The following is a 26,756-nucleotide window of genomic DNA, read 5'->3' as shown; positions in this document are numbered from 1 at the left end:
TTTTAAAAGGACAATGATTAATAAGTGTGCATAATTAAATGCATAATTAAATCCAGTTCAATTTGTTCTAAATAATGAATCACAAAGTAAAACAAAAAAAATCTACATTTGAAAACATGAGTACACAGAGAGTAGATGTGTTTTGGCTTTTTTTTTTTTAATCCATAAAACTAAATAAATTATTAAGCCTTTTGTTCCTCTTGTCCAATGAAGCCATGGTTATCTTGGAGCTGCAATTCAGTATATTCAAAGCATATTTCTTGCATTTCAAAATGTGTATTCATTTACAGAATGCTGTTTGACTTTGGGTTTTCAATTTTTTGTAAATTATCACTGATTTAAATCCATAAAATTATGTTGGTCACACTGGAAAATGAGTGTGACACAAATGAGAGTCTGTAATTAAAAATTATTGAAATTTTTTGGGGACAGCTTTTGCTGTGGATTGATTTCAAAATACTACAGAAAAAAAGGATGCAAATCAGTGAAATGTGTAGAGTCTACATTAGATAAGAATACTCATCTGTGCAATAACTGACTAAACAGTATTTAGAAATTAGTTTCATGTATTTAGAGCTTAACAATCAAAATGTGAATCGGTAACTTTTTGTCATTCCTAAAAAAAATGTTTAAATGGAAATACTTTGTATATATATATATATATATATATATATATATATATGTATGTATGTATGTATGTATTTATGTATGTATATATTTTTTTCTGTAACTCGTTAAATACATTGAAATACAATCTCCTCTACTTTTTTTGCTTTAGGCATAGATTCTAATTCAAGGCCATCAAATCATAGACTGGTTTGGGTTGGAGTCAAACCACCCCTGCAAAGATCTGGGACACCTTCAGTGAGACCAGGTTGCCCAGAGCCCGGTCCAACCTGGCCTTGAATGTTTCTACCATCTAGCACCTACCACCTGAATAGATAACTAGAAGCCACAGATAGGGGAAATGGGAAAATGCAATTTGTTCTTACTATGATGAATAATTTCTTGGCTATATTAAGTCAAGCATTGCAGAAAAGTAGAAGTGTCATGCCAATGCTGTAGGTAGAGTTTAGAAGTGCTTGGTCACCTTAACTGGAAGGCTTTGGGTTGGCAGACTGGAGAAAGAAAAAAAACAGTATGTGATTACTGACAAATCCATTTTGTACCTGAGGAACTGGTAGGCCAGCTACTGGTGTTACAGAGAGGCAGTTGGTTATTTTACTACTGTTAAAGTTAATATACTCACTTGAGTGTGAGGAAAGAACAAAAGAGGTCAGAAAACTGTATCTTTAAAGTGTCACAAAGTTGGTGGCATGAAATGGCAACTCTTGAGTTCCTATTTAAAGAAAGGATCTAGATAAGCATACCTCTAGGAAAGAGAATAAAAATAGTATACTACTGAGTTTCAGAGCACTGGTCATCATTACTGTAGTATTTTAATCAGCTGAGAAGGAAAAAATATATCTTCTTTCATAGTCTAGGCATAGTAGTTCTCTAGTTAGATCATTGAGAGGTAATTTAGAAGTTGCAGATGTCAGAATTACCTATGCAACATGAAGTTTGAGTGCAGATATGAACCTATAGGTTGCTACATGTCACAGGGTGCCTGACAACTGTGATTTAAATACTAATCGTAACACATTAAAGGGTTCATATTCAGCTAATCAGAGGAGCAGAGAAGAAGAAATTAATGGAATTAATTCTTAATGTTTAGCTTTTTAAAAGATCAAATGGAAAATGTCAAATAATCAAGGTATTTGCAAACACCTGGAAGACAATAAAGATGCCATAAAATAGCAAAAAATAGGATAACACAACTTGTAAGCTACAAATCTTACCAAACCTGTCTATGTTTATAGAAAACAACAAGTAAGTTAATGAAATTTATGTCACATTTATTGTAATATAGCACTTGATATTGCTTTTCATAAATAGCTGAAGAAAACATTCTAGTTCTATCTCAGTTTATGTGTTATGTTGAAAAAACAAAGTCAAATAGAAAGGGAATCATTATAGAAACTCCTGCTTAAAAGAAGAAGTAGCATCAAAATTTAAATAAGCAGGATTCATGAAGAAAATTTGAATAAATTTGAGTTCATTTTAAGGAAAAAAACAACTAGTCTTGGAATAATGTGATGGCAGTTTCCAAACACAAGAAAGATTTCAAGATTTTCCCTCAAAGAAAATCCTATAATAGAATCCTGTGAATGACCAAAATAGAGTAACCCAATCCATAGACTGAGTCAGCATGGAGATCTGGATGGTGCATTGAGGACTGTTCAAGACTACACAATTTAGGGTTATCAGAATCTATGCAGATAAAGATTATGTATACTATTTTATCTTTTCTTACTATATTATTTTGTTAGCCATTATAGATATAACTTTAAATTATCATTTAGCATAAGGCTGTACAGAGCCTGAGTGCCTGTCTTCTTGGGGTTCTAACAGACTAGCACCTATTGGTAAATACTTGAATGCTAGGAAGTGCTACAAAAAAAAGGTGAGAGACAAGGACTAGAATTCATGTACTGTTTTTTCTTGTTGCAGCCTAATAAAATATTTTTTTCTTATAGGGAATGCTATAGGTATCCAGCAGTGGAGAAGAGAAATGAGTAGCTAATACTGATATTAATTTAATATTACATTTCTTTGATTTTTTTCAGCCAGTATGGAAGCCAGACAGGATACACTACCTCAGAGGATGATCTTTGCTTTGTCAAAGGCAAGTGTGAGATGTGTTTGAGCTCTTCTAAAAATAATTTCCTCAGAACACTCTTTAAGTATAAATATAGAACAAAGCTAGAGTAGAATGTAAAAACTGGCAAATAAACAAGCTGTTTACCATAAAAGCTAAAATGTTTTAAAATTCTAATGAAGGAAAGTATAAATGTCAACAAAATGCAAAATGGTATCACATCAAAGATCTTCACAATGGCTTCAAATGTTATATCTCCCTATGATGGTGCTATTGCACAACAATTCAATGGATGGAACTGATGGAAAAGAAATCCTGTATCCTGGTGCAAGGTGAACAATTCAGTACCATTAAATCATTCATCTATCATTTCTGACAAAACGCTAAATGAAACTTAAGCTACCCATCGAGAAGCAGATAACAGCAGTACCACCTTTGTGATATGCTTAAAACTACTCAACAGTTGCAATAGAGTCACTCAACAGAAACTTGCAGCATTCCCACCAAAATACAGAAATATAGGAGACATTACTGACTCAGAAAGAATGTGCTTTTGACAAAGTTCATATAAAGAACATTTTTTCACTTGAAAGATAATGTTCATCTCTTCAAATAGAAAAATGACTCCTCAGGCATGATAATGACCATAGTAATTCACCCAGTGATAAAAATATTATTAGGAGAATTATGCTTGACAGTGCTGATCCTAATAAATTTCTAGCTAATCTGTTCAGTTTCTGATTTTACTGGTTTTGCCTGGGATCAAGTAAATTTTATTCACAGTAGTTAGTATGGTGCTGTGCTTTGGATTTGTGATGAAAACTGTTCTGAAAAATCAGGCATGCTTTAGTTGTTGCTGACCAATGCTTAGACACAATATCAAGGCCTTTTCTGCTCCTTGCCCCACTCTAACATTGTGCAGGCTGGCGGTGCAAAAAGTGGTGGGAAAGAATGTGGCAAGGATAGTTGACCACAACAGACCAAAGTGATGTTCCACACCATATGGTGTCATGGTCAGCAACAAAAAGCTGGGAAAAAAAGGAAGAAAAGGTGGATACACGGACTGATGGTGTTTATATTCCCAAATAAGAATTACATGAGACAGAGCCCTGCTTGCCTGGTGATGGCTGAACAGCTACCTGCCCACTGGAAGTGGTGAATTAATTCCTTAATTTGATGTTCATGTGTTGACAGGTTTATCTTTACATATCAAACTGTTTTTTATCTCAATCTCTTTTGATCCTCTCCCCTCATCTCACTGGTGGGAGTGAGAGAGGCTGGGTAGGGTTTTCCTGCCTGCTGGGATTAAGCCATGACCCTGATTAAGACTAGTATAATATGTACAACTAAGGGCATTTTAAAATAATATGCATCAATACAAACAACTCAGTACTATCAGCTATCAGATTCCCTGGAGGTTTCAGGAAAAAAACATTGCACAGGCAAGTTTTCAAATAATTTTTTTCATTCATAATGGGTGAGACACATCCTTGTTTAAAGTAGACTTTAGGACTTTCAGTGATAAAAAGTTACAATGCAATAATTTCTTTGATAGTACAACCTGTACAGTGTACTTAGTTGGTAGAAAGGAACCTGTATTTGTCAGTATATGTAAGGGAGAGACTTTGAGCTAAATCTGAATTTATATAATTGCTGGGCTATAGACTGTTCTTTGCCAATCATTACACACATATTAGGATATATGCCATATATCACCAACTCTTTTGATCAAAGCAAAAAACAATTAAGTCTTCACATCAACATCAAGGAAATTAAGGTCCTTACCCATCTTCACTGTACAGAAGAGCTAGAAGATGCTGAAAAGTCCATTAGATCTGTGAATTGTTCCTGAATAACTTAAAAATCTGTGTGAGAATTTAGCTAGCCTGACAATATAACTGATAAAATATACATGGATTACAATGAGATTAATTTGAGTTCTGTCTTGGGACAATAAAAACTCATCATTCATTATTTTGAATGTAAGAATGTTCTATTCATTTTTTCACAACCAGTTTTATGTAATGCACAGCAGTTAAGAAACTTGCAGTCATCAGAAGAATCTCTGTGCTTTCCCTATTAATCTGTATGAATCATTTTGCTGATATAAAGTGACAGAATATAATTTTGACTACAGAGAAAAACAACACAGTTGGATGCTTTTTAAAGAACAAATACACTTGTCCAGGTGTCTCCATGTCAGGTGACAGACTGCTGCAACTTATTTTCACTGACCAGATAATATATACATACATGGCTGAGAAGAAGGCTGATGAAGCATTATATGGACATGTTCAAGATAAATCTGAAATAAAATGGTAACAGTGCCACCACAATGTATAAAGCTAAAGGCTAAGAGTAATATGTTGTGTCAGAGAACCTATGTTGATATTGCTAAGACCTTCAAGCAAAAATTGATTGAAAAAAGAGACTGCAGTGAAAAGGAAAAAATATTATGTTTTATGGCATTTATCTTACTAATTGGCTACAAAATAGCATGATAATTTACAGCATTTACAAATGATGATGCCTTAAAAAATGAGATTAATTTTTCATAAAGAAGCAATAAAAATGAATTTTACCCTATTGAATTAGTAATGACTCTGTAAAAACATATCTGGAAACACAGGAAACAGTTTAAGATTTAGGCTATTCTGATGGAAATCTGGCACTGCAAAGCTTTGGAGTGAGGGGGCACTGAGAAAGAATGAGTAAGGCTTACAAATTTACAGGCGTTGTGGTGGTGATGTGCAGACATAACTGCCCAATTTTTGTGAAAAAAGTGTTTGTGGACTAGTCCCACTTTCATTTTAATTTTTAATATTTTCATGTTATTTTCATTTTTAATATTGCCCTGGAAAAGCCTAGCAACATATAAGTTGCAATCAGTTTAGCTAAGCAAATATAATTCCTACCATTTCTATCTGGATGTTGATGATGTGGTTTAAAGTTGTTTTTTAAGTCTGACCTATTATGTGAAGACAGCCAGCAGAATATTAATTTGTGGGGATGAAGCCAAGTGAAATAACACGTTTACATCAAGAAAATATTTACCTTCTCATCGTCTGCTGCTCAGCTGTTTTCTCTCACGTAGATGATAGGTAGTTTGGTGTAAAGGCCTTTAAAGTTATAACTTACTTCATTGCAACCTATGAATATGATACAGAGTCTCTCTGCTAGGAAATACTAATGTATTGATTTTACTGCTGTGGACAAGTCAGCAGTGACACCATTGCCTTTTACTACTCATGGTTACCTTAGCAAGTATATTACCATATTAACCTTCTGTTATTATTAATTTCTCTACCTTAGATTTTAACTAGGGATATTAATTTATTTTGTTTCTTTAATAAACTCTGAAATAATTATTAATTTATTCTAAAGCATCAAGAATTTCTTAAAAAAATTCTTAGTTTTCTCTACAGCACTCTATTACAATACTCTTTAGTTCTATAATTTAGTCTTCTTTTTCCTTTTAACTGACATTAAAACTGCTGCTTCATATCTCCTTTTTTTTCCAATTAGTATGCCTTGAGGATTCCTATGAGACTGCCATTGAGTAAGCTGAATTGAAAATATTATATGGTATTAGCAGGAGCACATTATGCTGAATACAGTATATAGCTCAACCTGGAGAAGGGGAGATTGAGGGGACATTGTGATCTTCACCATCCTCATGTGGGGAAGCGGAGGGGCAGGCACTGATCTCTTAATTCTTGTGACCAGTGACAGGACTTGAGGAAATGGCATGAAGTTGTGTCAGGGGAGGTATAGGTTGGACATCAAGGAAAGATTTTTCACCCAGAAGGTGGTTGGGCACTGGAACAGGCTCTCCAAGGCAGTGGTCACAGCACCAAGCCTGACAGAGTTTAAGAAGCCTTTGGAAAATGCTCTCAGACACATGGTGGGATCTTGAGGTGTCCTCTGGAAGGTTAAGAGTTGGACTTGATGATCCTGATGGGTAACTTTCAACACAGAATATTCTATAGTTCTATGATCCTAAAAATGTAATACTACTTGGTGGTAAAAATTTGCATCGGCGATCCTAAAGTAAATAAATCAAGCCAGAATAAGTAGTTCTTTTCTGGTTGTTTAGTTGCTACTTATGCAGGTATGTAACAGCCTTCTATTGATACAAACATCAAATTCACTTCACGGGAATACATGAGCTAAAACACTTCTTGGACTGCAGAGCTCCATAACACCTTGACAGTACTACGTAGTATATTCACTTTTATAACAATAAACAATTTATATTTGGAAAGACAGTGGATCCCTATTAAATGGGCAGGGAAAAAGTATTATTTCCAGAATGACAATTGATTTGGACTTTAAACTAGAAACCAACAGAGGAGAGAGTTACCAGCAGCCTGTAAGAGACAGGGTTGATTACAGTCTGAAGGGGTGTGAATGAAATGGAACACAACCACGGCTTAAGCAAGACCACCTCCAGCATTTGCATGAAAGCAAGGAGTGCCTATAAAACACTATTATGGGAAAAAAAAAAAAGAGATTTGGTTTGGAAATCAGCACACCGAAGTGCTTTATTTCAGGTACCCCTGCACATGAAGAGTAATAGGAGAAACTGGGGGTCTTTGTGCTATTGTAGGACTATAATTTCATTGGTATCACATAGATTAGTTAGACGGTTTGTTGAATGAATGCTTCAATGGAGGAATACAGGCTCTTTAGAATCAGCAGGGCAGCCAAGGAGGAGAAGTTGCTCTCTATGTGAGTAAAAGGCAGAAATGTGGAGCTCCACCTGGATATGGATGATAAGCTGACTGAGAGCTTGTGTGTGAGGATGAAAGAGCAGAGCTGTAGAGGTGAAAGGTGTGTGGCTGCTATAGACTGGCTGACCAGGAAGAGCAAGTGGGTGATGCTGATAGAAGCAGTCTTGTGTTCACAGGACTTGACCTCATAGGGAGCTTTAACTACCCTGGTATATGCTGGAACAGCATAGCAGGGTATAAGCAATCCAAGAGGTCCTTAAGGAGCATCAGTGACAACATCCTGACCCAAACCATAGAGGAGCAATGAGGACAAATGTTCTGTTTGACTTCATGCTCACAAATAAGGAAAGGTTACCTGGGGATTTGAAGGCTGAAGGCCAGCAGTCCTCCAAACAGTTTATGGTTTGAAGAAATTTTTTTTTAAACTCTTTTTAACTGTATAACATTTTACACATTTATTTCTCCAGTCTTCCAGGTCACTCAAGTCTTCCTGTAAAACTTCTAATTCTCATTTTTATTGAAGGAACATTCTAACTGGTATATTTAGCAAATTTCATTATTACAGCTTTAGCTCTTTACTCAAGTTGCAACAATTGTTGTTGTCACTGCTGATCATCTGTCATGAGGATTTGCACACCTCACTTTCCTAACAAGTCTTCACCAGTAGGTGTAAATTTACAAAAGTAATCACCTTTCTCTGTGGGTGTCTGATGAAGATCTATAAATCACAATATTTTGAACATTTAGTGATTAATGTTCTTTGATCGCTATAGGGTTTTCACCAGAAGTTTGTAATATTAAACAAGGTGAAGCTTATACATTTTTTTATAAGAAGTTGCAGTAAAACCTGTGGATATAGAATAGTTTAACATTGTAACATCATTTTTATAAAAGCATAAGCAGTCAGGTACTATGATTTCTATTGTTGTGCATAACATTTTTCCTATTTTAAGTTTTATCAATAAACTTCCTTTTCCTGAAATCTGAGTTTGATTATTTTCTGTTCCTATGTCCTTTATATTATAATAGGATGCATCGATGTGTTACCTAACATACAATTCATTTTTGCACACAAAATTCCATTGAGGCTACAGTTGTCCAATGAATAAGCAGGAATTCATGTCAAAACACCTGAGCAGTATTCTTGCCTCCTACAGTGTCCTGATGAATGACTTAGGACACTCTCATATGGTTACCTGGAATTCAGCTGACATTATTTCAGTCGTAAAATCTTTGAAGAATTTTTGTTTGCACAATGACTGAAATTGCAGCTAGAATTAATGTGTGATATCTTCTATTTTTTTCAATTTCACAGTATTCTATCTTATTATTTTTTTTCCATCTCTGTATGAATTTCATAAGCTATTATTGTCAACCAACTGTAAAATAGTAACAGTAACCTTTTATTTTTGCTCATAAACTAGGGATTTGATTTCAATTTTTTTTCTTTTAGAAATTTGTTACTTGCTTAATTCTGAGAATTTTAAACAGTCTTCTGTTCACAGCAGCAGTGACTTTATTGGTTATGTTACTTTATTTTCTGCAGATTTTGTCTTCTTTCTAGAATGACTATTATTTTTAATATTTGCTTTGTCAGAGTTTGTGAGATTTCAGCATGCTCTCTAAGCTTTCATATCACCTCACCTTGTGTGTTTTATTTTTTTCCTCTTAGTAAGTGTAATTTATAACTCTGTAAGTGAAATGGCAGCACAGGCAGAACCAAAAAGAAATATTACATCTCTATTTTTTCATCAATATTAACCCAGTATATTGCAATATATGCTTTGTCTTCACCAATACAACTGTGATTGCTAAATATGAATAATGACAGTCAAACCATGAGCAATCTCTGTTGTATTATCTACCTATCTGTCTATTCATCCATCACCCCACTATCCAACCACTTCCATTGAAATGAATAGTGATATATTTTATGGACTTAATGGAGTCTTTGGCATATCTCCCATTTCAGGCCCAGTATTGTGCTGAGGTAGAACTCTTTTGTTCTTGGTATTTGCTGTGGTTTATGGTTAACAAAGAATGCCATATTTCAGCAACCTTTCATTCATCAGCCTCATTGACTGCCCTAGATTCCCAGCCATAAGCAGTATTACGAGCACATTCTTTTGCCTTTGTGTAAAGAGCATTTCTGGTTTTATTTAAACTACTTCCATTCCTCTTATTTTTCATTATTTTATCTCTTCTTTTGTTTTCAGGGGTTTTTTTCCTCTTTGAATAGCAATCATGAGACTTAAAATGTCATACTCTAAATCCTCATTTCTATTCAGTTTATTATTTGATACCACCTTCTGAGCCTGTCTTCTGTGAAGCATCACAAGCATTCAACTCAGATTTATAAAAACAAGTCTCTTTTTCCTGTTTTTTCCTTTTCCGCCACTCCTCCACAATGTCCTCTTTTGTGGTATCATCTTAGCTTCTTAAGTTATGAAAAATATTATTATTAAATCTTGTCTTTAAATGCTTTGAATTCTACACTGATTAGAGTTACATGAAACAGTCTGGATAATGTATCTATAAAGGTTTATTAAGAAAAGAAAATACGTATGAGCTTCTGGACATATGGAAATTATCTTGCTGCTTCCTACTGCTTGTCATATTTGATATATATATATTATTAAATAAAGATTATTACACTGGTATGTTTTAAAGTTGTGAGAGAAACAGCATTCTTTCCCAAAAGAATCTGTTACAGAACTGGCTACTGCATTAATAGATACTATTAATGATATTCCCTTTCATGGAGCACCTAGCAGATACTGAAACAATAAACGAAAATTAACAATTAGCTAGGATGTATGTCCAAACATTTTCTCATTCCTTGTTTCCCCATTTATTGACACCTTTTGATTAATCCCCTTTTGTATGTTAATGAAATGAAACTCAGAATTTCTTCATTATATTTTAGGCATTTAGTTGAAACATACAAGTTACTATCTTCCTTACTGTGATATCTTTGTTGGAGTGTTTGTTTAGAGTGACAGACTCTATGGCACACCAAGTAAGATCAAAATTAATGTCTCCACTTACTTCTCATTATGATTTTGCTAAAGTCTGAAATAAACCACTGCAGAAAACACACCAAAAATTCCAATAGTGACTCAGAGACTAATTATAATCAGTTGAGAAAGTGATACATATCCAGTGATAAGTTTTTAAACACCAGTAAGCTATTGCAGCCTCGACATTTATGCAAAAGTGAATAATCAGAAGACTTTGGGAGGCATCCTGGACAGTTCAAAGTAAAGGCTTTAAAAATACAGAAACATATCTAACTGCAGTGTGATGCACACAATTGGCCAATTAAGGACATATAATTGTGTAACAAGCTCATGAAGCTGTCCTGATCTTACAGCATGTCTGGAGGCATCGTTACAATGCATACAAGAGTACAAGAAAAAGAGCTGATTATGCAGATGTTATGCTTCAGAACTGCATATGCAGGCTGATCACTCTGGTATCCTACAACATATTACTACATATCTAAGTATTGTTCTATTGTCAATAAAGGAAATTTTATTTAGTATTTCGTCTGAAGTTTTTCTGATTCATTGATCTCGTTACCCATTTTTAATGCCTGTCTATTTAAACCTGATATAATATTTGAGATAAATTAATGAGACTCAAAACATTTGAGACTCAAAATCATGTTGAAATTTACCTTCTTCAAAAGAAATATAAGCATCTACGGTTTTTTTATCTGTCGTTGTCTTTTCTCGGTAAAGCAAAAATATTAATGCACCTGTACTCTGTGCCATTCTGAATACACCTTTCCTCCTCCTTTTATTAGGCCTTATTTCACTCTACTCCAGACTGCTACACACCCTGCAGGGAAATATCTGCTCCACAACAGTCTTCACCACCAGCTGCAATGGAATAGCTACTCTGGTGCCTGCAGCACCCCCTCCCCTTTCCTTTACTGGTCTTTACATTCGTTGAATTGTTTACTTTTTTTTTTCCTCCTTAATTCTTCAATATACGTGCAGAATTTTGCCTTTCCTTAACTACATTTCACCCAAGGTGCCCCTATATCTGCTGTGGGCTTAGCCATGACCTGTAGGGGGTGGGCTGGAGCAGACTGGAACTGCAGCTTGAACCAGACACACTATATGACAATAAATATGGCTAAGCCTCCTGAGCAACAGGGGTTGGAGTCTAGATTACTTCTGGATAGCTTATCCTCTTCTTTTTTAAATTTATTTTACATCCTCTTAAATTATTATAAGCTGTAGTTGCATCACCTGCTGCACTGTTATCACACTCTTCTTGCTTTAAAAACTTTGATGTCCTGTTTTCTATCGTACATGGAATCTGATTAATGAATTATGAATTAATTATTCAATTAATTAATGAATTATGCCTATATCTGATATATCCATCAGTTCTGTGCTCTTTTTACAAACTATTATGCATTTTAGCAGTTCACAGGTCCTGTTATTTTCCGAAGTCTACATTTAGTACATAAACATAATGTAAGGGTTCTTCAGGAATGTCTGCTTTCCAGAAGACCATTTACATAACTGTTAATTGCACTGTCATAAAGAGTATTAAGATGTTAATCACATTGTTCCTCATGCTTTTGAGGACTAACAGTAATATTCTATATAATAAGGCCTTTATCAGTAAGCATGTCTTTTAATTCACAAGAATAAAACAATTTAAAATAATTAATGGAAAAATATAATTTAAATAGGTACTTTAGTCGAAAGAACATCATCAATGTCAAATGAAATAATTTTTTAATACAACTGAAATAGTTTTTTTTATTTTCTAATTTGGACAATAGAAAGATGCCTGAATTATCAGAATGTAAAAGAAGACACAATGTAAAATGGAAGTAAAATGAATGCAAAAAGAAAAACAGCATGAGATTTTTAGAGTATTTAAAGTAAATACAACAGTAAATAAAACAGTAAATGGGTCTAACCTTATTAGTTATACTAAATCTATCTCTTTCATGAAAAATAGACTTTTTGCATACTTTAATGCACTTGCTAGTGTAATTTGCTAATGAAATATAAAGATATTAAATTAACTGATCAGATGTATAACTCTGCAAACTCATAATTAGTGAAAATATGATATTGTAGTCATCACCTGTTGATATTTGTGCTGAGATTCTTCAGCCTTGTCTGACTGGAATGGTGGTTTTTTTGGGAACAGGACTTCTTCCCAGCAATACTGAGGACTGCAAAAGGTACCTCATTGCACAAATCTTGTATACAAGTCTTTTTACAGGATGACAAAGTGAAAAATATAATGATCTGATGAACAGATGGGTACCATTAGCTTGCAATCAGCTTTGATGTCACAGTGAGGCCCCTTCCTTCCCTCCTTCCTTCCCTCCTTCTTTCCCTCCTTTCTTCCTTTCCTCTTTTTCTCCATTCCTCCTTTCTTCCTTTCCTCTTTTCTTTCATTCTTTCCTCCTTTCTCTCCCTCCTTTTCTTCTTTCATTCCTCTCCCACTTCTCCTTCAGCTGATACAGCTCGCCTACCTACTGAGCTTTACCTCACAGGTCTATAGTCTATAAAACAACTTCTATGCTGGTGCCTTTTATAACATCAGTGTCTTATTTAACTTTATGGGTATCTAGCTGAGAAATAGACTGGTGCTAAATGACATGAATCTCCAGAGCCTTGCAAGTTCAAACTCGGTATTTCTAACAACTTTTTGCATGGGAGCCCACAATATGGGTTTACAGGCTTACCTGTTCTGCTAAAAGTTTGTGTTAATGATGATGGAGTAATGTCTTTGAAGAGGCTGACTTTTGCTCATTTAGGGCCTAAGAACACCGTGTGCTCTCAGGATAAAGTCCTACCATCCCTACTTAAGTAAGACTAAGGCATTTGAACAGTGAATACACATCAAGACTTTACTTCAGAGGATGAGTTTTCAGTATCGTGTCCCAAGTGTCTTCTTGCAAATGTCATTAGATGACATTATTTCAGTAGAGGATGAAATAACTCTTTCAATCATAAACCATCAGAAATGTGTAAGAAGAACTGCAACTCCAACAGCCAGGAGGTTTTTTTCCTATCTTACAACTAGTTACACTTGCTGTATTCTGTGTTTCAAATAAGCATAATACTAGCAGATAACAAATCAAGTGGGAAAATGCTTGTGTTTTTTCAGCTAGCAGAAGGAGTTTGGAGAAAAACAGGAAAATTGGGGACAGAATTACTTGGGTATTTCACTACCATAGACATTTGTACCTCAGAGTTTCAGTTACTTTACTCTTTAATATTTTCTACAGACTATTTCTAATTCTGTGTTCAGTGTTAGTATTTATTAGCTGATAGAATCTGTAAATAGAATACAACACAAATTTCTCACTGCCTTTTGCAAGATCAAGCTGTAGCTTCACAACAAATTCATTCATTTAATGCATATAGTGTGATTATGCTAGTAATTTAATGTAGTTAAGATATGGCAAGAATTACAGATTCTCCATACTAAAATAGCACAATAATTTATAAAAAAATAGATTTAATTTCATATAAATAATAAAAAAATCAGTTATAATTTTATAGCAAAGTGTGATATCAATAATCTTGCAGTGAAGAAATTCCTTCCCTGAAAGAGAATATTTCAAAAACTTATCCATATGAAGAAAAGTAAACAACAAGAATCATACATACCTGTTTTTTTTTTTTTTTTTCCCAGAGTAATTATACTCATCAGTTTTAAAGTGCTAGGAGATATTCACTCATTACACTGTTGAGTTGATATAATCAATAAATGTGACAATTACTTATAATTAAATGCAAATCTATTAATGAAAGGGGAAAAAGACTGTGAAATATGGAAAGGTTATCAAAACTAATAAAAAGTTTTGAACTACAAATTATTGAAGTATGTAATGAAATCATGCCAGGGGAATACATTTGAGAAAACTTAAACCTACTTAGGTCAGATATCTTTATCACTAGTTAAGATTAATTGATCTGCATCATGTCTGGAAGAGTAAATACTAGTGTTATAATTATCTAGCCCAGAAGTGACAATTACCTAAACTCCTTTTGCATCAAATGATGTATGAAAAGACCTGTTTCATATTCTCATCAATTAACTTAAGGACATTCAAGAAATGACTGGATGTGGCACTTAGTGCTGTGGTCTAGTGGAAGAGATAGTGTTTGTTCAAAGATTGGACTCGATGACCTTGGAGGTCTTTTCCAATCTTAATGGTTCTATGATTCAATGAAATGCTTATAAAACATACATTAAATGATGTGAATAAAAATATTACCATAATTTCACTGAACTCACAGATAATTTGTTTTCTTAACACTATCATTCTTAACAGTATCATTCATAAAAATGGGCAAAAAACTTGACCATACTTTCTTCATTCTAGTCATAATTATAGGTGAGAAAGGAATATTTCCAGAATAATTTAAACGGAATATTTTTACAACTGAGAATCATAATCCCAATAAATACACAGCTTTCTTTGAGGAAACTGTCATACTTGACAAATGATTTTATTAAAACATACTCATTCCCCATTCTCATATCCTTGCAGCTATCTCCCCCGTCCCTTAGAGAAACACTGAAAACCACAATCTGTAGCAGGTAGATCTCTTCAGACTGACCTTTGTACTTATCTGAGTGCAAGATCTCAGAACTTTTCTGGTTTGTGTTAAACCCTATGCTTGGGCCCAGTGATGGCTGTCTCCTCTGTTTCAGTTTCATTTTTGTGGATGGCACATCTTAGAAGAGGGTCAGCTCATCCCCAGCTCAGTTACTATCTGACAAATCAAGTCCTTTATGGCAGGTGTCTGGAGAACTCTGCCAAGCTCCCACTGGTAGCCTGGGTAGAAGTAGACAATGATATGAAAACATGTACAAGTAGACTAAGATAATCCCTTGATTGATAGGTGAGAAACTTCCAGTGTAAATGTAACACTCCTCTCAATGAATGCCACAAAATGCTGGTAACTTGCTGCAATTGTGCCCTCTTATTGAGGGAAATGGGTATAATTCACCAAGAGGTGGGTGGAAAACTGAGCAGAATACCAAAGTAAAAAAAAAAATAGATGGTAGAAAACCTTTTTGCATAATATTTTCTGGGGTACTATTAAGAACACTTTGGGTGTTAATTTGGGGAATGAGTGTTAGTAGTAGATAAATTGAACTATTAGGCCGTTAAAACAGTAATTGTGCAAACAATAAATTCTTTTATATGTGTATAAAAGTATCTTCAAATTTATGACCTTTTCCAAAATAGTCTGTGTTTAATTTACCAATTAAGTAAACAGACCATTTTAAACTAACGTGCCTGCATGATGGAAACTCTTGCATAGTGGCTCCAAGCAAAACCACCTCATTCTCACAGTATCTCCTGTCCCTCAAGTGAGGAGGGAACTCATTAAAGTCTGCAAAGAGGTCAATTGGACCATTGGGAAAGGCAGGAAATTCAAGTCTCTTACAGGAATGTGTGAAAAAACTCAAATAATCTCAAGTGCTCTACCAAGGGTTGTTATTTAGTCAGTCCTATCTTCCCACTTAAGGAGCAAAATGCCACACAGATTCAACAAAACATATTCAAATGGAAAACTACTTCTCTTAATTCACTAAATGTTACCTAGGGTAAGCATATGGAGCTTTACCATTACAGAGGTAGCTAAGATATTGTTATTTTCTCTAACTTATGAATAAGTCACATTAGTTTTCTACGCATCTTCAGAACAGGACAATAACATCCATCAAAATTTCTGAGACATTCTCTTTGTTAAGAGACACTTTTTTATAAAAGCCACTTGCTGTGGTGAACTCTGGCACCTGGAGAACCTCCTTCCCAGCTGCTGAACCCCAGCCCAGTGAACCCAAACACCTGGGAGTCCCATCATTCAAATGAATGCAGCTGCTGCATTCCTGTTTGCAGGCTCAGCCAAGATGAACTTGTATGCCAGAAATGCACACATGTGGAGGACACGAATGCAACCAACTACAGAGACTACAACCAGATAAGACATTGCCTTTACCAGCACCCACCCAGAACTCACACAAAACAAGTGTACAAACAGCCAAATCCTGATCTTCTCTGACTGATAAGGATTGAAGCTTCTAGTAAAGATACACATCTCCTTACCCTTTATTTCAGAAGGACTGATGCATTTGTGAACCCCTTCAACACACAGCCCCTTATCCTCTGTTTCACAAAGACCAACACTTTTGTGAATCCTTTCAATAGCAGGGTGGGACCTCTGCTCATCTAATATTGATGCCCAGATCCTCCTACTCGACAGACAGTTCAGCATGAAGGGTGCTAATGGACTGCACATGCACATACACAGATGAACACACAATCTGCACACACACTCAGAGATCAACTTAGAGGAAAATGTAAACATTTTGTCTTCCAAGTTGCTCCCACCAGTGTACACAGTTCCTGGCACTTTTGCTCCCCTCTTCTTTTGCTGATGATGGGACTCTCATCTGCTCCAATTGGCACTAGGCACGTGAGCCACCGTCTGTCAGAGTCTGATACCCCTTGCTGGCACAAAATTTACCCTCTTACACACTCCTACAGTCTGTGGTCTTCCTTCAGCTTGCGGATGCTGAGACCCTCATTTACTCCAAATGCTGGCACCAGAGTTACTAGGACCACTATCACCAGTGGTCTCACTCAAATTGCAGACACCAAATTCAGGCACTTTTTTCTCTCCAGTTCTAGCATTGGGACCGTAGAACACACAGATGGGGAGAGAGTGAGTTTATGTGGAAAGAGAGGTAAGAGAATATTTAATAAGAAAGAATGGATAGACTACAGTGATTCAGTGCATTTCTCAGTCAGACAAGAGTACTGAGCAGAAATTGCTTACGCTCCACCAGTCTATTTTTCCATCCTTCCTTTCTGTATCCACCCCATCTGTTTAACCTGTATTCCCTTCCTCTAAATGCTTCTTAGTAAGTCTAAGCATGCAAATTCTGGTATGAATCAGAATATTCAATCATAAGAATACTGGCAAACCTAACGCTAGCTGTTTGCTGTTATGCTAAAAATCTTCCTTCAGGAAAGAGTAAAGAGAGTTTTGTGAACCCAGTGAATGAACTAAACCATTAATAACAAAGAAAAATACATAATTGAAATGAGAATTTAAATTGCTTGTCTAATAGATTAATTCTATCCTTGTGAATATAAAAAGGGTATTGGACCCAGCAACCTTTATTTATTTTGAATAAATGCCTATAAAGCATTTTGATTTTATTATAATTTTATTTACATCCCATGAATATAGAGTAACAAGTATATATAATATTTTCTTTCAGATCATGTGAACTAGTTACTGTCAGTGTCTTACCTCATTTTAGAGAAACATTAGGACAAAGTTTACAAAATCTTAAACATAATGTGCACAATCTTGTTTTTATGTTTTGTTTTCTCTGTGCAAGTTCAATATCAAGACAGAAGAATGTTTTCAATTTTCTGCCAATTTCACACATTTAAAAGAGCATTCAACTTTCATAATTACACAGCACACCTTGGCTGAAAATACAATAGAGTTGCAGTGGAGCAGCAATTGGAAAATGTCTGTTTTCCTAGAAAAAAATGTCTGTTTTCTCATAGTAGCATTCTTTTAGGTAGCTATTCTTAAAATAGCCTTTGTGCTAGCAAACACCTTTACACAGGATCGTAGGAAGACATATAGACTTAAACCACCACATTTGGTTAGGAAATAATTGTAAAATTATGCTGTATGTTAGTGAATCTGCCCATATATCATAAATAAACCAGTTAAATTCCTTGGTTTTCATCAAGTTGCGCCCCTAAATCATTACTTTATTGACCCTTTAGAACAGTTCCATCATAATATTCCTAGTAATTTATATGAGGATATTGAAATTATGAATACGAATGTCATGACCATTCAAAATCATCCATCCAGGAAGAGTTCTGATTCTTGCTGTGTATTTGAGAACCAGTGTGTCAGTGATTAAGAGTCCTCCTCTGTTAGACTGCAAGGTACTGATGGATGGCATCTGATTATGAAAAGTTTCTATCATTTATATGTTTTTACTTTAATACATGAGTAATTTGGAAGTCTGATTTCTATATTTTAAAAACTTATTTTTAAAAATCTAAGCAAATAGCGATCAAACATCAAAAATAGCTTGTAACACAGTAGAAGTTTGTACCATTATCATAATAGATAAAATTATTATTGTAAGACAGGGAAAAAAGGTGTTTCCTACCTGTAAAGCCCTTGTCACACTCACAAAGAAAAGTGTTTGGAGTAACATTGATGCAGTTACCATTGAAACATGCAGATGGCTGGCACTGTCCAACTATTTCTGTACAATTTTTACCTGTGTCAAGGAATAATAGAAACACTGGACTTTAATAAATATTTAGGGAGTTTGGTAAACTTTTTGTAAATATCAAATTTATAGCTACAGTATAGATAGGCAAAGGGAGAGAAAGGTGTTTGTGTTAACATTGTTCATTAGTTTGCACCAGACTTACTGAACTTCTAAGGCAAATCAGAAAGATATTAATCATCTTTCTGTGCTCAGCTACTGTGCTTAACCTCATCTGACATATAGATACAAATTCATACATACCTTAAAATGTTGAAGTGCTACTAGAACTGCAGTATTTATTCCTTTTTAACATGAATCTAGCTTATAGTTTCTTTCAGCATTGAGAACAAAAGATGTTCTTATGTGGAGTGGAAATATGAGATTTTTTTTTAATACACAGCTTTCTGAAAATTACAATTGCAGTTATAAGTTGTTTATGCTATTACAGCGCACAGGTCTAAATACTATATAATTATGCTTGCCTCTTGAATTATGATCATGACATTATTCACACTTCAAAAAGTGTTCAAATTTCTAATAGACTTTATGTTATGGGAGGTACAGTAATTTCACGACCATAAGGCGCACCGGACTATAAGGCGCACCCCCCGGGAGTCGGCAAAATTTGCAACTTTGTAGATCAGATAAGGCGCACTGGACTATAAGGCGCACTTTTTTTTTGCCGCAAAGATACGAGCCATGCGCAACAAAGTAACGAATTAGTAACGGAAACCCGAGATCGTGGAGTTTACTGGAAGGAGCACAATTTAGAAACATTTTTCACAGAGTGTAGGCTTTCAAAGGCAGCCCCAGGCGCCCTCCTCGTGCAGTGGGCCCTGGCACTCCCGCCTGCCCCTGGTGCCGGCAGGCGTGGCTTGGCGCAGCCGCGGGGCCGCCTCTTCCTCACGGCTCCGTGCTGCCGCGATGCTGTTTCCCCTCGCAGCTCTGCGGAGGCACTGTGCCGTTCCCTCACTCGGCTCGGTGCTCCTGCCGTGCCGTTCCTTCGCTCGGCTTGACGCTCCTGCCGTGCTGTTCCCCCTCGAGGCTCCACAGAGCCACCCCCGCGCCCGTCCCCGCTCGGCAAGGCAGCGCAGCCGCCCCAGCGCCCGTCCCCGCTTGGCTCGGCGGCACAGCCTCCCTGGCGCCCGTCCTCTCGGGGCACGGTGGCGTGGGCGCCATGGCGTCTGTCCTCTCCGGGCACGGCAGTGCGGCCGCCCCAGCGCCTGTCCCCTGCCCAGCACGGCGGTGCAGCTACCCCGGCACCTGTCCCCACTTGGCAAGGTGGCGCGTCCACCCTTTCGCCCTTCCCCGCTCGGCTCGGCGGTGCAACCGCCCCAGCGCCCGTCCCCGCTCGGCTCGGCCGCGCAGCCTCCCTGGAGCCCGTCCTCTCGGGGCACGGTGGCGTGGGCGCCATGGCGTCTGTCCTCTCCGGGCACGGCAGTGCGGTCGCCCCAGCGCCTGTCCCCTGCTCAGCACGGCGGTGCAGCCGCCCGGCCGCCTGTCCCTGCTCGGAAAGGCGGTGCCGCTGTCTCGGTGCCTGTCCCCGTTCAGCACAGCTGCGCGACCACCCCGGCGCCTGTCCCCGTTCAGCAAGGCATCACAGCCGCCCCAGTGCCCGTCCCCGCTCGGCTCGGCCGCGCAGCCTCCCTGGAGCCCGTCCTCTCTGGGCACGGTGGCGTGGGCGCCATGGCGTCTGTCCTCTCCGGGCACGGCGGTGCAGCCGCCCGGCCACCTGTCCCTGCTCGGAAAGGCGGCGCAGCTGTCTCGGTGCCTGTCCCCGTTCGGCACAGCTGCGCGACCACCCCGGCGCCTGTCCCCGTTCGGCAAGGCATCACAGCCGCCCCAGTGCCCATCCCCGCTCGGCTCGCCGGCACAGCCTCCCTGGAGCCTGTCCTCTCGGGGCACGGTGGCGTGGGCGCCATGGCGTCTGTCCTCTCCGGGCACGGCAGTGCGGCCACCCCAGTGCCTGTCCCCTGCTCAGCACGGCGGTGCAGCTGCCCCGGCGCCTGTCCCCGCTCGGCAAGGCGGCGCGTCCACCCTTTCGCCATTCCCCGCTCGGCTCGGCGGTGCAACCGCCCCAGCGCCCGTCCCCGCTCGGCTCGGTGGTGCAGCCGCACCAGCGCCTGTCCTCTCGGGGCACGGTGGCGTGGGCGCCATGGCGTCTGTCTTCTCGGCGGCCGCGGGGGCTCGGCCGCCGCCGCTTCTCGGCGGCCGCGGGGGCTCCGGCGGCGCCGCGATTCGGCGGCCGCGGGGGATCCAGCGGCGCCGCTTCTCGGCGGCCGCAAGGGATTTCCCCGCCGCCGCTTCTCGGCGGCCGTGGGGGCTCCAGCGGCGCTGCTTCTCGGCGGCCGCAAGGGGCTCCGGCGGCGCCGCTTCTCGGCGGCCGCAAGGGATTTCCCCGCCGCCGCTTCTCGGCGGCCGCGGGGGCTCCGGCGGCGCCGCGATTTGGCGACCGCGGGGGCTTCCCCGATGCCGCGATCCACCGGCCGCTGGGGCTTCGCCGCCACCGCTTTATGGCGGCCGCAGCGGCTCGGCCGGCGTTGCCTTTTGGCGGCCGCAGGGGCTTCACTGCCGCTGCTCCGATGCCGCCGCCGGGCGGGCTCTGCTCAGGGCTGTTGCGGGCTCGCACTTCTTGTTCCCTCCGCACCCGGGCCAGGGCCACCCGGGTTCTCGTTTCCCCCTCGCCCGGGCCAGGGCCGGCGCCGCCCGGCTTCTCGTTCCCCCAGCGCCCATGGTGGCGCCACCCAGCTCCTTGTTCCGCCCAGGCCAGGACTGGCGTTGGCTCCCTCCCTCCCCTCTTGGCTCCTGCCGGCTGTGGCCGCCCGCTCCCGCCCCCGCTTGCAACACGGTGCTCCCGCGGCACCGCCCCCCCATTGCGGCTTGCACTTCCGGTTTGGCAAATTTCGCAACTTTGTCCCTCAGATAAGGCGCACCGGACTATAAGGCGCACTTCCGGGTTCAGGGAAAAAATTTAGTCAAAAAGGTGCGCCTTATAGTCGTGAAATTACTGTACTTTTACCGCCTTTACTCTTTTGTAGCCACACCCATAATATATGGTGGTTTAGTCTCCTAATTCTTCTTGTTACATCCAGCTTATTTATGAGAACAGTACTGTTAGTACAAAATGATGGTATCACCTAGAACTTTCCTATATAGGCTAACAAAATGTTTTAAGCATTGTTTGTTGATAGCATTAAGCATGATGATTGCTTTTAACTGAATTGCTTACAAATCTTTTCATTAATTTGAGCTCAATTAGTACCAGACGCTTTTGGTATTATTATTTTCAAAGCATTTTACACAGCTTCCAATAATGATAAAGAAAATAGGAAACATCCTGCATACCATAAAGGTTTTCCACTATCTTATTGCACTGCTCATAATTATAAAAATATTTTTCTCACAACATTGACTTATTCATACCTGCATAATCTTCTATTGGCAAATGCATTAGTATCGAAATTATTATGCACTTTGAAAAGCAATTAAAAATAAATTACAGCAATCTTTATGCAACATAAGCTTCATTTCTATGAAGTGTATTCTATGAACCTCACTCCTTCCTGAACCATCAGCTCTGCTTCATAGCATAACATCACTATTGTGAGAGCATAGAAATTCAGTCTGACAGAGGAACATTTCAATAATTTTGCTCCGCAAGTACAAAAAGAGCTACAACAATTCTTTTTGTGATGAGAATGAATATTTCTGGTACTTTCTAAAATGTACCCAAACTCTATTGATTTGAATGCAGAAACAACATCCCCATAATTTCCTTAATCCATTTTTTTCTCCATGAAATAAAGATAATGATTAGATAAGAATTTACTCAGTTATGCTGTACTCTCTGGTATGTTAATACAAACCCAAATTCAGTTTCTCCAATGAGTTTTGGGTAAGTACTGTATAACTTGGAATATTACGTGATTTTTCTTTTTTCATTTGAGACACATTTAATTTGATAAAAACTGTATGTTAAATTTTCCTTTGAAACAACTTTAGGGGACAGAACAATCCAGAAGAAAATAGTAAGTATTTTATTTTGCTTGTCCTTCTAATTTAAGGTTTGACCTTTCAATTAAACCAAGTTTTGATTTTAAAAATTTCACTAATGTACAGTAATTTCACGATTATAAGCCGCACTGAGTATAAGCCGCACTTCTGGGTTTCAGCAACTTTTCGTTCTTTGTCCATACATGAGCCGCACCTGATTATGAGCTACATGTTACAATACAGAGTGTGATAAAATATATCTATTCTATCATCATCTGTTGAGGGTGGGGGCAGTGATCCTTATCTCAACCGCAGATATTCTGCTAATGAGCCATCCATTGAAACCAGGCAGGGCATTGTTCTTTATCTTTTCAAAACCCATCCTTCCTCCAGCGAGGCATTTTCTGCTAATCGCCCATTAACTCCCACTGTGTGATTGATAAAATTACTGCATCCCTTTGGAAGTTGCTCCAGCCAGGGGGAAGAGCCCAACATTTCTTACCAAGATAAAAACAGAGGTTTTGGGACACTAAGGGAGCCCCTTTCTCCACTGGACTCCAGAGGAAAACCGGATTTCTCCACATCACCACTGGACCTGTAGAGGGAAACTGCACCTTCTGCAGGAGCACTGCTTCAGCTGAATCACATCTGTCACTGCAGGAGGATGCAGCCACCATTTAATGGGACTGCTTCCAACGCCCTGCCTGACAGGGTGTCAGGCTGTACTCTGACTTTGTAGTACTGTATTTCTATTTTAATTTCCCTAGAAAAGAACTGTTATTCCTAATTCCCATATTTTTGCCTGAAAGGCCCTTGATTTCAAAATTATAATAATTTGGAGAGAGGGGGTTTACATTCTCCATGTCAAAGAGAAGTTCCTGCCTTTCTCAGCAGATACCAGTCCTCCAAACTAAAACAGCAACTTTTTGTTCTTTGTCCATATATATTGCCACACCTGGTTATAAGCCGCACTTTGGGTTCGGACCAAAATTTTAGTCAAAATGGTGCAGCTTATAATTGTGAAATTACTGTAATTTGAAAGGTCTTTAAACTGAAGATGGAGGGGAGTTTTGGCAAGTTGAATGAAATACTCATTTCAATAAAATCACTTACTCCTTTTCACCAGTTTGGTTAACCAGCTATTTTGCGAGGAGCTTGCTCCAAATTAATTATGTTATTTGATCTAAGAACCTGAACTGCAGAACAAAAAGAGAAATACAGTTACTTCTGTAAGTCAGCAAGTACTTATTTATGTCTCATGCTTAAGTAGGAAAGAAACATGATAAGAACTCATTATTTTTTTCTCTACAATATATTTATGAATGTCAGCAAGTACAAACTGACTTCAAATGCCTGCAGTCTCCCATAAGTGATTCCACGTAAAAAAGACTGCAGGTGTGGTAGCAGTAGTAGGCAAACAAATGATACAAAATTCTACCTTTCTACTGTTATTGCTTTTTCATCTGTTAAGAATCGAGTATTATCTATATAATGTTTATTCCTAGAGGAGAAAAGAAATACCTGAAAATTTTGGAGGACATGTACATTCATAAGAATCTCCAGAAAGTTCTGACTTCTCAGTGCAGGAGGCGTTGTTGTGGCAAGGTTTAGTGGAGCATATATCAAACTTCTGGCAGAATGTTCCTGAATACTGTGAGAAACAATGGCAATTGTATGCTTTTTCCCAAACATGGCTTAGACATTTTCCATGCCCAGAGCACAGTGGTGCATCCAGAGACAGTTGACAAAACTGTTGCTTCACGGTTACGTTCAGACGAAGGCCCACGTTGCACAATAGCGGACCTCTCTTGTGAAGTTCTGCAAAGTAATGAGTTCCAACACCAAGCCAGTTCGGGTCCACTTGGTGCAGTCCTCTTATCTGGCAAACAAAAATCAACTGCTCTTGAAGAAAACTGGCCTTAGGGCAGTTAATAAATTCTTCCTTGGAGACATTTACCAAATTCATTCCATAGGACTGAAAGGATGGCTCAGAGGAGATGAAGAGGCTGTCACCTAATTGAAGCTGCAAGGGGCATATCTGAGGGATACTGAGGTTATCTTCTTCAGAGAGTTCTCCAGTAATACTTTTATTCATATTCCAGCATTCAGTGTAAAAGTCTGAACAGACATTCTCCCTTGGTGTCCATTTTATTACTGTAGGTTTTGGTTCTGTTCTCCATTCAGTAGTCATTTGCCTCTCACATATTACCTGACCACTGACAATGCAAAGTTGAAGAAAGCACACTACCATGTAAAATGCTGATTTCGTAGTCATTGTTTCACCTGGCCAATGGAAGCTTTCTTTCACATATGCTTCATTACTGAGAATAGCTTCAGAAAACTTGTTCCTTAAGGTTTACATGTATTTTCCATGGCAGCCTAGAAATTCAAACAGAGGAAAATATTTCTGTTTTCACATCAATTGCAGTTAAATATGAAAACCTCATTACAAAACAGAAAATGTACAACAAATCAAGGGCAACATCTAATTACTAATGGGAAACTGTAATAAGTCAAATGAACTGATCAGAACAGCAACAGTGCAACCAAAGTCAATATTTTCCTATTTTTATTCCTGCTAAAAATCGATATTTATTTAGTGCATTTCATTTTACTTTTATGCACAAGAGCTTGAAGAGATATTTTTCATGTTCCTTCCCTCTATTGACAAAACTAATGGTAATAAAGTCTGAGGCAAAATGAGGAGCTAAAAAGGAACATCTAAGTTCTAATGATAAGCTTTAACCACAGATATTTTCCTGATAACATTTTAATAGTTTATGATAAAAGTAGATATTCCAAAGATGTAGGCCTGAGAATTTTTGCTTTTCATGTAATCACTACTCAACTCTTTTCTGTTCTTATTCATTCAAAAAAATCCTTACTTTTCAAAGAATGTCTTTGAAAGCCAAATGTCCTTAATCATATCCTTGAGACTTTTATGTATTACAGTTAAAGACAACATATTACAGAGTCCTTCAGGACTATTTAATTTATAGACTAGCCTTTTCTGTACCTTGAATATATCTAATAATTTTTATTGCATGGAGATGAGTGATTATAGAAGGAAAATCAAGATAACAGTATGAAGCTTTTGCTTGGAGTCATAATGAAAATTATGAAAACACAATATTATGTTAAATACCTTAGAAATTTTCAATAGTTTTGCATTAGTAATAGTTTAATTTGTATTAAATACAAAACTTTTTTCTCTCCTTCAGCCTTTTTTTCCCTCATTATCTGACACTCTCAGATATTTATACTCCCCTTTATGATAGCGGCCCCATAACTGATATTTACAAATTAGAAAGTTATTCTAAAGAAAACTTATCTTACAAGGGAAGCCATTCAGTGCAAATAAACAACAGCATTTATAGTTTGAAATTTGTTCACATTGTTTTCATTTTTGCACAGCACATGTAAAAATCATGTGGATGCATGTGAACGGCGGCGATCTCTTTTATGGTCTGAGATCACTCACTGCACAGTAGTGGTGATTTGAGAGTTCTTATTTTCTAGCCTGAGCACCGAAGGAAGAGTCAGAAGCCGTTTTCTGAGGTTTCCAAGGTTTTTTATTCTTTCTTATCTAAGGAATTTTCTCTCTGACTTGCAGCAGTTCCTCCTGCAAGTCGTTTGAGGCACTCTGCCTGCCCTCCTGGGCAGGACTTATCTTTTATACTATAAATTAGCATACACTGTTTACAATTAATCTCCAATACATGACACCTACATTGCATTGCCCAGTTTTCCCTTAAACAAATCCAGAATTGACATCCTAACCCAAAAGATGGATGACATGAAGAAGAAGAAGACATACCACACCCTAATTCCTCCATCTTGTGTACAGACCCCTAATATAAACAATTTTTAAAACTTCACTTTTCTACCTTTTAGCACTCTAATTTATACTCTACTTATTTTTTGTGACTTTGTAATTCTTCATATAAAGAATGGTAAGTTGTCCCAGGGACTTAAATCAAACTCACAGGGGTTTTGGGCACCTT

General features: G+C 38.3%; 1 protein-coding gene across 1 annotated transcript in view; it reads right to left on the bottom strand.

The window, feature by feature from the left end:
- EYS (eyes shut homolog) overlaps nt 1-26,756 on the bottom strand; it is an 811,979-nt gene that overhangs the window by 703,044 nt on the left and 82,179 nt on the right. Inside the window, 2 exon segments of the mRNA XM_033053725.1 lie at nt 18,652-18,765; nt 24,274-25,131. Of these exon segments, the coding sequence (XP_032909616.1) occupies nt 18,652-18,765; nt 24,274-25,027 (868 nt within the window). The 5' untranslated portion in view covers nt 25,028-25,131.

Source organism: Catharus ustulatus, chromosome 3 (genome assembly GCF_009819885.2).
Source record: "Catharus ustulatus isolate bCatUst1 chromosome 3, bCatUst1.pri.v2, whole genome shotgun sequence".
In the NCBI taxonomy this organism is placed as follows: Eukaryota; Metazoa; Chordata; class Aves; order Passeriformes; family Turdidae; genus Catharus; species Catharus ustulatus.
The sequence above is the reverse complement of the archived record's forward strand: the minus strand, read 5'-3'. Positions and strand labels throughout refer to the sequence as shown.